Source organism: Gobio gobio (genome assembly GCF_949357685.1).
Source record: "Gobio gobio genome assembly, chromosome: 11".
Lineage (NCBI taxonomy): Eukaryota > Metazoa > Chordata > Actinopteri > Cypriniformes > Gobionidae > Gobio > Gobio gobio.
In genome coordinates this window covers 4,223,057-4,235,556 of record NC_137104.1, presented here as the reverse complement: position 1 = coordinate 4,235,556, position 12,500 = coordinate 4,223,057, and the positions used below count along the sequence as shown (strand labels likewise).

Genomic DNA, 12,500 nt, shown 5'->3' with positions numbered 1-12,500 from the left:
CGTTCCTATCTGAGCATCTGGACTGAACTGCAGACCTACATCAGGGAGCATCACACCACCGGCCTCATCTGGAGCAAAACTGTGAGTGGCTTTTCAGATCAAAATCTGTTCAATCCAGAGGAGCTAGACCTTTTCCAGGCTAGATATTGTGTTTCTGTTTCGAATGAGGAAAAAGCATATTTTCCATGCTTCATCATAGAGGTCCATTGCAGATGATGACCAGCTGTGTATATCAGTACAGTTCGATTATTGCACGCCTTCTCTTCCCGTTAGTTGGAGAATTGTATATTTATCGGTATTGGTTGATTTAATCGTGCATGCTAATTTTCCCTGTTTATAGGGGAAACGTTTTATTCTGCTCACCAAGGCTGCATTTATTTGATTAAAAATACAGTAAAAACAGTTTTGAAATATTATTACACTTTAAATAACTGTTCTCTGTGTGAATATATAGTAAAGTGTAATTTATTTCTGTGATCAAAGCTGAATTTGTCATCATTACTCCAGTCTTCAGTGTCACATGACCCTTCACTGATGATTTGATGCTCAACAAACATTTATGATTATTATTAATGATGAAAACAGTCAGATTATTGAGGAAATGGTGATAGAAGAAGAACAGCAAATAAACAGCATTTGTTTAAAATATACATTTTTGTAACATTATAAATGTCACTTTTGGTCAATTGAATGCATCCTTGGTCAATCATTTATTAATTTATTAATTTATTTACTTATTTATTTGTAAGTATAATATATTAATTTATTTTTACATATAATATAAGTTTTTTATTTATACATATAATATATATTTATTTATTTATTTATTTATATATATATATATATATATATATATATATATATATATATATATATATATATATATATATATATATATATATATATATATATATATATATATATTTATTTATTTATTTATTTATTCATATCATTTATTTATTTATACATATAATATATATATAATATATTTATTTATTTTTATATATATAATATATATATTTATTTATTTATACATATTATATATATTTATTTATTTATTTATACATGTAATATAATATATATATTTATTTATTTATACATATAATATTTATTTATATATATCATTTATTTGTTTATACATATAATATATATAATATATTTATTTATATATATAATATAATATATTTATTTATACATATAATATATTTGTTTATTTATACACATAATATATATATATTTATTTATTTATTATACATATAATATAATATATTTATTTATTTATACATGTAATATAATATATATATTTATTTATTTATACATATAATATTTATTTATATATATCATTTATTTATTTATACATATAATATATATTTATTTATTTATACATATAATATAATATATTTATTTATACATATAATATATTTGTTTATTTATACACATAATATATATATATTTATTTATTTATTATACATATAATATAATATATTTATTTATTTATACATATAATATATTTATTCATTTATACATATTATATATATATATATATATATATATATATATATATATATATATATATATATATATATATATATATATATATATATATATATATATATATATATATATATATAATATTTATTTATTTATTTATACATATAATATATTTATTAATTTATACATATAATATATATTTATCTATTTCGTTATAAATATGATATATATATATATATCATTTTATTAATCATTATATTTTGCAAGGATGCATTAAATTGACCCAAAGTGACATTTATAATGTTATTTATTTATTTATTTATTGAATTAAAAAAAAATAATAATTAAAAAAAAAACGTTATTATTTATTTATTTTAATCTTACTGACCCCAAACATTTGAACAGTTGTGTGTGTAAAAAAAAATAATATGCAGCGTTGTATCAGGTTACAAGAGTTTTATAAAGTTTGATTTAGTCTGTATTTAGTTTTAGTTTCATAACTTAAATGCTTCATTCTACTTTTATGTCTTTTAAAGATTACACTTGTAAATTTCACAAAGAAATGGAATGCACTGAATTAAATATAAGATGTTGAAGTAGAAACATCATGTAAAACATTCTCTAATAATCTCATTCACAGTTATCGCCTCCAGTACTTCTGGCACTTTTGGGGATGTTAAATCTTGTCTGTCATGGGTTGAAATAGTGTGTGTGTGTGTGTGTGTGTGTGTGTGTCAGACAGAAACCTGAGAGCCGTCACTGGCTGTGTGTGTGTCAGCTGTCCCTCCGGCTCTGTGTGTGTGTGTGTGTGTGTGTGAAGGACTGTGTGCTGCGGACAGGTGGTCATCTGGGTCCTTTTGCATGGGGGGTTTACCATAGAAATGCCCCCAACAAAAGCCTAGTGTGTGTCTGGCTTACACACCTGCTCTCACACACACTCCTCGTAATTCAACCTCTCTTCTCGTCTATTCCACATTAGACCTCTGCTTTGACTTCATTATAAATCCTCACACATCCATTACTGTATTTTCCCGCTTTTCCACTTCCTCTGACAGTTTGTTTAAGCACCTTTGCCTTTTCACCTCTTCACAAGGCATTGACCTCTAGGGTCAGAGGTCGAGCTGCCCAGCCTAAACTGAACATCAGCACAAGTATTGGGATTAGAAGTGTGTGTGTTCGCACAAGACAGGAAAAGATGAGTGTGCAACAGTTGTTTAAGTGGCTTAAGCATGTGCAACTGTCAATGGCAGCTGTGCTGACGCTGTGAAACGGGCCTAAGTGTGCCATCAACAGCCAAACACACACCAGTGTTAGAACAGATCAGCCCAGTTGTGCCAGAAACACATGGAAAGATGTGAAAATCAGGACCATCAGGGAAACTGAGGGTCAACAGGCACAAATCATTACAGCTTATTTTGACTGATATTTAATGTTAAATGTGTAATATGCGAAGATAGAGTCACTCTTTATTATCATTGTTCCTTATTGTCCATATTCCATACTCATTTATAATTATACATTTTAGTCAAGATGTTCATACACATTTATGTACTAATAAACTGTAATGCTAATTAAAATTAGTATACCAAACTAATTTTTTGCATTTAAACGTACATCATTAAAAAGCCCTTATGATCATGACAAACATTGATTCATCAGTTTGGCCATATTACTGTATGACATCCATGTTTATGGAAAAATGTGTGTGTGTGTGTGTGTGTGTGTGTGTGTGTGTGTGTGTGTGTGTGTGTGTGTGTGTGTGTGTGTGTGTGTGTGTGTGTGTGTGTGTGTGTGTGTGTGTGTGTGTGTGTGTGTGTGTGTGTGTGTGTGTGTGTGTGTGTGTGTGTGTGTGAGTGTGTGTGTGTGTATGTATATATGTATATAATATTTATTTTATATATATATAAAATTGTATCTATTACTGTATGACATCCATGTTTATGGGGAAAGAAAAATAAATATATATTATTATTTTATAAAAAATATAAATGTATTTATTTTTCCTTTAAAAATATTAGTTTTTCCTTTAATTATATATATATATATATATATATATATATATATATATATATATATATATATATATATATATATATATATATATATATATATATATATATATATATATATATATATATATATATTATATATATATATACATGTATACATATGTTTTACAAAAGAAATAAATTAATACATATTTATAAAAATGTATAAATATATTATTTTTAATAAAAATAAATTAAAACATTTATATATTATATATTTTTCCTTTATTACTGTGTGACATCCATGTTTATGGGGAAGGAAAAAAATTATATATATTTGTATAAATACATATAAAAATAAATTAATAAATATATAATTTTTTTAATAAAAAATATATTTTTAATTTCTTTATTACTGTATGACATCCATGTTTATTGGGAAGGAAAAACTAAATAAATATATATTATTTTTATAAAAGAAATACATTAATAAATATTTATAAAAATTGATAAATATATTATTTTTAATAAAAATTTTATTTTAAAAATGTATATTTTTTTCTTTATTACTGTGTGACATCCATGTTTATGGGGAAGGAAAAAATAAATGTTTCTTTTTTAATAAAATACATAAATTAATAAATATATACTTTTTAAATATTTTTTTTATTACTGTATAACATCCATGTTTATTGGGAAGGAAAAACTACATAAATATATATTATTTTTATAAAATAAATTAATTAATAAATATTTATAAAAATTAATATATATATATGTATGTGTATATATATATATATATATATATATATATATATATATATATATATAATTTCTTTATTACTGTGTGACATCCATGTTTATGGGGGAGAAAAAAATAAAAAATGGATACAATACATACATTTAATAAATGTATATACAAATAAATTAATAAATATATAATTTTTTTAATAAAAAATATATTTTTATTTCTTTATTACTGTATGACATCCATGTTTATGGGGAAGGATTTTTTTAAAAATATACAATACATACATTTAATAAAAACAAATACAAATAAATTAATAAATATATAATTGTTTTAATAAAAAATATATTTTTATTTATTTATTACTGTATGACATCCATGTTCATGGGGAAGGAAAAAATAAATAAATATAGATACTTTTTTATAAAATAAATAAATGAATATATATGCTATTTTTAATAATAGTAATGATTTCTTTATTACTGTGTGACATCCATGTTTATGTAAAAATATATATGTTTTTCTTTATTTATATATTACTGTAGGACGTCCATGTTTATTCTATCCATCCATCTATCATGGAGGTGGCATCTTTAGAGTTGAATCCATTCATTCAGGTCAGCCCCACCACAGACTCAATCCGCTGGCTCATACTCCTCCTACTGGCCATTGCAATGAACAACATGTGGTTACAGCTCAGTTGCTGTACCTTCATAAGATATTCAGGTGTGTGTATATGTACTGGGGACTAACTCTGATGTCCTCTACAGGGTCCTATAGCCCCTTCTTCACTGTTGAGCGCTCCATCTGATGGTCGATGCCCTCCTCCTCCTCCTCCTCCTCCTCCTCCAGTGTTCATGGACAGCCCTAACCCTGAGGATGGCACTGCCCAAATCTCAGCTCTGTTCGCTCAGCTCAACCAGGGCGAGGCTATCACTAAAGGTGGGCATCTCCATCAGTCCACACACACACACACACACACACACACACTGTCCCGCATCAGCAGTCCATCAGGTGCTGTGTTCTTCCTCCAGGGTTAAAGCATGTGTCCGATGAGCAGAAGAGCCAGAAGAAGGCTCACCTGAGGAAGCATCAGGAGTCTCCAGCCAGACGTCCGGACCCCAGTGTGTGCCCGCCGGCCCGGAAACATGCCCCTGTGCTGGAGCTGGAGGGCAAGAAGTGGAGGGTGGTACGGGACACTCAAAATACTGACAAATCATTACTATCCACAGCCATTTAGTCACTCACTTTTTACAATGATAACAATTACCTTTTTAAATACATTTCCATAATAAGTTCCAAAATAAATAAATCAAATTAGATAAATGACTGCTCGCTGAATTAAACATGCAATATGATTGTGACGTCGCATACTAGAGTTTATATCATATTATTTTTTAAACATAATAGGCAGAATTTGGCATATTAAGTAGTACTGATAATCATAGTTAGCATAGTGGTTATTATTATTATTATTATCATGTATTCTTCTTGATATAGTATAATATAACATAATGTATAATAATAGTAGTAGTAGTAATAACCACTATGCTAACTATAATAATTATTATCATTATTATATTATAATTATAATATTTAGCATAGTGGTTATTATTATTACATTATGTATTCTTCTTAATATAATATAATTAATATAATATAATATAATATAATATAATATGATATATAATATAATATAATATAATATAATATAATATAATATAATATAATATAATTAATATAATATAATATACTTAATATAATATAATTAATATACTTAATATAATATACTTAATATAATATATATATATATATATATATATATATATATATATAATATATATATATATATATATATATATATATATATATATATATATATATATATATATATATATATATATATATATATATATATATATATATATATAATATAATTAACATAATTATGTTATTTTTTAAACATAATAGGCAGAATTTGGCATATTAAGTAGTACATTCAGTGGATTATATTATATATCAGAGATAATAATAATAGTTATCATAGTGGTTATTATTATTATTATTATTATGTATTCTTCTTAATATAGTATAATATAACATAATGTATAATAGTAGTAGTAGTGATAACCACTATGCTAACTATAATAATAATTATTATATTATAATTATAATAATAATAGTTAGCATAGTGGTTATTATTATTACCATTATGTATTCTTCTTAATATAATATAATATAATATAATATAATATAATATAATATAATATAATATAATATAATATAATATAATATAATATAATATAATATAATATAATATAATATAATATAATATAATATATAATATGATATATAATATAATATAATATAATATAATATAATATAATATAATATAATATACTTAATATAATATAATTAATATTATATTATATTATATTATATAATTAATATAATTTAATATAATATAATATTAATATGATATATAATATAATATAATATAATATAATATACTATAATATAATATAATATAATATAATATACTATAATATAATATAATATAATATAATATAATATAATATAATATAATATAATATAATATAACATAATATAATATACTTAATATAATATAATTAATATAATATAATACACTTCATGTAATATAATTCATATAATATAATATAATATAATATAATATAATATAATATATAATATGATATATAATATAATATAACATAATATATAATAAAAGTAGTAGTAATAATAACCACAATGCTAACTATAATAATTATTATACTAATAATTACTATATTATATTATATTTATTGAGTTCTATGGTATTATACTATATTACAATACAATAATAATAATAATAATTAGCATAGTGGTTATTATTATTATGTATTCTTCTTGATATTTAATATAATATAACATAATAATAAATAATTATAGTATATTAGTAATAATAACGACCACTATGCTAACTATAATATTATTATATTATATTAATAATAATTATAGTTATCATAGTGGCTATTATTTTTATTATTATGTATTATTATTTATATATAATAATAGTAGTAGTAGTAGTAATAGTTATAATCATGCTAACTATAATTATTATATTAATACTAATTATAATTTATTAGCATAGAGGTTGTTGTTATTATTATTAATAATAATTATTATAGTTAGCATAGTGGTTATTATTACTACTATTATGATATGTTATAGTATATTATATATTTAGAAGAATGCATAATTATTTATCATTGCTATTAAACCATTTTCTCAATAGAAAGATATTTCGCAGAGCCTAAACATGTTATATAAATGATATAAATATACGTTTGAAAGTGGAATAGATGAATGAATAACAGGTGTAATGTATGCTGTGCTAGCATGTGTTGTGTGCCTCTGACCTATAGGAGCACCAGGATCAGTCACATGACCTGCTGATAGAGGAGACGGAGCTCAGACAGGTGGTGTATGTCTTCGGCTGTAGCAGCTCCACGCTCCAGATCAAAGGCAAAGTCAACTCCATCATAGTGGGTAAGAGGAGCTCCTCTGAAGCCCAGCTGCTGTCTTCCCCCGGGCTCATGTGTGTGTCCCCAAGCTGTAAGTCGCTTTGGATAAAAGCGTCTGCTAAATGCATAAATGTAAATGTGTGTCTCCCCACAGATAACTGCAGGAAGCTGGGGCTCGTTTTCGACAGCGCGGTGGGCATCGCGGAGGTCATCAACTGCAGAGACGTCCAGCTCCAGGTGCTGTCTTCAGAGATCGGGTTAAATCTTTGCTTAAAACAACCCAGAGATCGGGTTAAATCTTTGCTTAAAACAACCCAGAGATCAGGTTAAATCTTTGCTTAAAACAACCCAGAGATTGGGTTAAATCTTTGCTTAAAACAACCCAGAGATTGGGTTAAATCTTTGCTTAAAACAACCCAGAGATTGGGTTAAATCTTTGCTTAAAACAACTCAGAGATTGGGTTAAATCTTTGCTTAAAACAACCCAGAGATTGGGTTAAATCTTTGCTTAAAACAACTCAGAGATTGGGTTAAATATTTGCTTAAAACAACCCAATCGCTGGGTTAAATCTTTGCTTAAAACAACTAAGAGATTGGGTTAAATCTTTGCTTAAAACAACCCAGAGATTGGGTTAAATCTTTGCTTAAAACAACCCAATCGCTGGGTTAAATCTTTGCTTAAAACAACCCAGAGATTGGGTTAAATCTTTGCTTAAAACAACTCAGAGATTGGGTTAAATCTTTGCTTAAAACAACCCAATCGCTGGGTTAAATCTTTGCTTAAAACAACTCAGAGATTGGGTTAAATCTTTGCTTAAAACAACCCAGAGATTGGGTTAAATATTTGCTTAAAACAACCCAATCGCTGGGTTAAATCTTTGCTTAAAACAACCCAATCGCTGGGTTAAATCTTTGCTTAAAACAACCCAGAGATCGGGTTAAATCTTTGCTTAAAACAACCCAGAGATTGGGTTAAATCTTTGCTTAAAACAACCCAATCGCTGGGTTAAATCTTTGCTTAAAACAACCCAATCGCTGGGTTAAATCTTTGCTTAAAACAACCCAATCGCTGGGTTAAATCTTTGCTTAAAACAACCCAGAGATCGGGTTAAATCTTTGCTTAAAACAACCCAGAGATTGGGTTAAATCTTTGCTTAAAACAACCCAGCGATTGGGTTAAATCTTTGCTTAAAACAACCAAAAGATTGGGTTAAATCTTTGCTTAAAACAACTCAGAGATTGGATTAAATCTTTGCTTAAAACAACCCAGCGATTGGGTTAAACATTTGCTTAAAACAACCCAGAGATTGGGTTAAATATTTTCTTAAAACAACCCAATCGCTGGGTTAAAACAACCCATTCGCTGGGTTAAAACAACCCAATCGCTGGGTTAAATCTTTGCTTAAAACAACCCAATCGCTGGGTTAAATCTTTGCTTAAAACAACCCAATCGCTGGATTAAAACAACCCATTCCCTGGGTTAAAACAACCCAATCGCTTGGTTAAATCTTTGCTTAAAACAACCCAATCGCTGGGTTAAATCTTTGCTTAAAACAACCCAATCGCTGGGTTAAATCTTTGCTTAAAACAACCCAATCGCTGGGTTAAATCTTTGCTTAAAACAACCCAATCGCTGGGTCAAAACAACCCAATCGCTGGGTTAAAACAACCCATTCGCTGGGTTAAAACAACCCATTCGCTGGGTTAAATCTTTGCTTAAAACAACCCAATCGCTGAGTTAAATCTTTGCTTAAAACAACCCAATCGCTGGGTTAAAACAACCCATTCGCTGGGTTAAATCTTTGCTTAAAACAACCCAATCGCTGGGTTAAAACAACCCAATCGCTGAGTTAAATCTTTGCTTAAAACAACCCAATCGCTGGGTTAAAACAACCCATTCGCTGGGTTAAAACAACCCAATCGCTGGGTTAAATCTTTGCTTAAAACAACCCATTCGCTGGGTTAAAACAACCCAATCGCTGAGTTAAATCTTTGCTTAAAACAACCCATTCGCTGGATTAAAACAACCCATTCGCTGGGTTAAAACAACCCAATCGCTGGGTTAAATCTTTATGGTGGGGTGCAAACAGGGGCGCCGCTAGCAATTTTGGGCCCAATGTAAGAATATGATGTAGGGCCCTACATCTACCGCACCAACCTAGCTATCCAAAATCTTTATCTGCAATTTAATAATACTGACCAATTAAGCTCCGCTCGCTCAACCCAGAATGCCCCAATTGGCTGATGAAACATTGATTAAAATAAAGATACAATTTATACAAAATGAAATTTACTTTAAAGAAAGGCTTTCTACAAAATAAACTTAATGAAGTGGTCAAAATCAAGTCTGACCCACTCCGTGTGTCCTGGCATTGCACATCTTATGATGTGTCCTTTCTCACTCATGCTGTTCACTTTTCATAATCAACATTGATTGACTACACAGATAAACATAAATTACATTATAATATTTAAACATAAATATTAAAACTAAATACTAGGGCTGTCAAAAGATTAATCGCATCTTGGGTGTGCATTATTTTCCTAATAATTCAACTTACATGAACAACACGTGATTTAGCTTGTGTTCTGGCATCTCAGGTGATGGGGAAAGTCCCTACCATTTCCATTAACAAGACTGAAGGATGCCATGTGTACCTGAGCAAGGACTCGCTGGACTGTGAGATAGTCAGCGCCAAGAGCTCTGAGATGAACATCCTGGTCCCTGAGGGAGAAGATGATTACGTGAGTCCAGCGGCCCTTCATCAGTTCAGCTGCTCATTGTTCCTCAGTGTCTGAATAACATCCTCCTGTGTTCTCCAGAGGGAGTTCCCGGTTCCGGAGCAGTTTAAAACGGTTTGGGACGGATCCAGCCTGCTCACAGAGCCCACAAAGATTGCTGGTTGATCTCTTTCCTCCATCCCAGAATCCTCCATGCACTGTATCGCCATGGTGACTCGACCGGAAGAATTCATACGAGTTATAGTTTTAGGCTCCGAAAATTCACGTTAAGAGCAAAATATGAGCAAACAACTTTAATTTCCATTTTCCCACTCCGATTATGAAACACTGTTAGATGCATTTCTCCTTAAATTAAGCAATAAAATCGAGTGTTAAAAATAGATTATTAGATTATAATTTTTACACATTATGTATTATATATGTTATTGCACAGCATGGCTCTGTTATGTGTGTATATGATAATTTTTCCGTCAACAACTCAAAGTACGAAGTCAAAACGAAAACTAAAATCATTAATAAAAAAAAAAACATTTCGATGCATAAAGACAAAAGTTAACTGAATTTAATTTTATTTATATATATAATAAAATATATATAATATATTTCAGCTAGTTGCCAAGGTAAGATTTATTATTTTCATTTAGTTTAACTTAATATAATAAAAAAAACTCAAATTAAAGCTAAAATAAATAAAACGAAATAGACCAAAAAAACAAAACTTGCAATTTTTTTAAAAACAAAACAGGAAAATGACTAAAACTTTAACAAAAATTTTAATGAAAACAGACAATAAGAAAGTAAAAATAGATTATTAGATAATAATTTTTACGCATGATGTATTATATAAGTTATTGCACAGCATGGCACCGTTATTAATCATTTAATGATCATTAAATTCAATAAAAATAAATGTGATGCATGAAATAAAAGTTAGCTAAAAGTTATATATATATATACACACATATACATATTATGTTAAATATATTTACAAATTCCACCAGCCTGGCTGTGTGGTCATTAAATAAAGAATAAGAATAATATTTAAATATTATTTATATATATTTATATTTACATAAATATATAATATATTTTAGCTGGTGTCCATTAAAATTTAAATTAATATACTAAAATAACTCAAATTAAAACTGAAATAAATAATAAAACTATATAGACAAAAAAAAATAAAACTTAAAAAAAAAAATTACAAAAAAACACAAATAAATAAAATAAAAATAGATTATTAGATTATATTTTTTACGCATGATGTATAACTTATTACACAGCATGGCACCTTTAATAATCATTTAATGATCATTAATATATATATATTTTTTTTATTTTTTATTTATTTTTTTTTTTTTATTTGATGCATGAAATAAAAGTTTGCTGAAATAAATAAAAATAATTATTAAAATTATACATTTAAATAATATTTATATTTACATTTAAATAAATAAATATATTTTAGCGGGTGTCCAAGGCAGTTTTCAATTAGTTTTACTTTGTATACTAAAATAACTGAAATAAATAATAAAACTATATAGACAAAAAACAAAACCTAGTAAAAAATTACAAAAACTGCAAAATTACAATTTTTTTAAATTAGAACAGAAAATAACGAAAATAAAAACTAATTCAAAATATTTTTTAAATGATATTAAAATAACACTCCATTTCTTCCCCATAGTGACAAATAAAAAAAAAAAAATTGTTTTAATCAATTTATTAATGAATTTGAGATGATATCGTACTTTGTGTTGGTGTCATAAATTCTCATGATAAATACATCTTGGCTCCGTGTAGTCATATAGACACAATATTTCAGTATATTTAGCTACAACTGGTGTTTCTAGGGAAACCGTCACACGTCCTGCCGTTCACAGATCCCAGTTCAGTTCTTAACATCTCACTTCTGAATAAAACATTTATTTCACAAGATAACAATCATAAGAATCATAACAATCAAATCACTTTTTATTTTACGAGTGTGATTCTGGTCTGTGTTCT

General features: G+C 27.1%; 1 protein-coding gene across 2 annotated transcripts in view; it reads left to right on the top strand.

The window, feature by feature from the left end:
• The window catches only part of cap2 (cyclase associated actin cytoskeleton regulatory protein 2), a 67,640-nt gene extending 56,633 nt beyond the window's left edge, over positions 1-11,007 (top strand). The window contains exons 7-14 of one of the 2 annotated variants that reach the window (XM_079829174.1): positions 1-81; positions 4,773-4,844; positions 4,998-5,169; positions 5,262-5,416; positions 7,653-7,776; positions 7,906-7,988; positions 10,353-10,496; positions 10,575-11,007. The exon at positions 1-81 is cut by the window's left edge and continues 25 nt beyond it. In XM_079829174.1, coding sequence (XP_079685300.1) covers positions 1-81; positions 4,773-4,844; positions 4,998-5,169; positions 5,262-5,416; positions 7,653-7,776; positions 7,906-7,988; positions 10,353-10,496; positions 10,575-10,658 — 915 coding nt within the window. In that variant the 3' untranslated portion in view covers positions 10,659-11,007. The remainder of the gene's footprint in view (positions 82-4,772; positions 4,845-4,997; positions 5,170-5,261; positions 5,417-7,652; positions 7,777-7,905; positions 7,989-10,352; positions 10,497-10,574) is intronic. The other variant, XM_079829175.1, reaches the window with a different exon arrangement.
• The last annotated feature ends 1,493 nt before the right edge of the window (positions 11,008-12,500 follow it).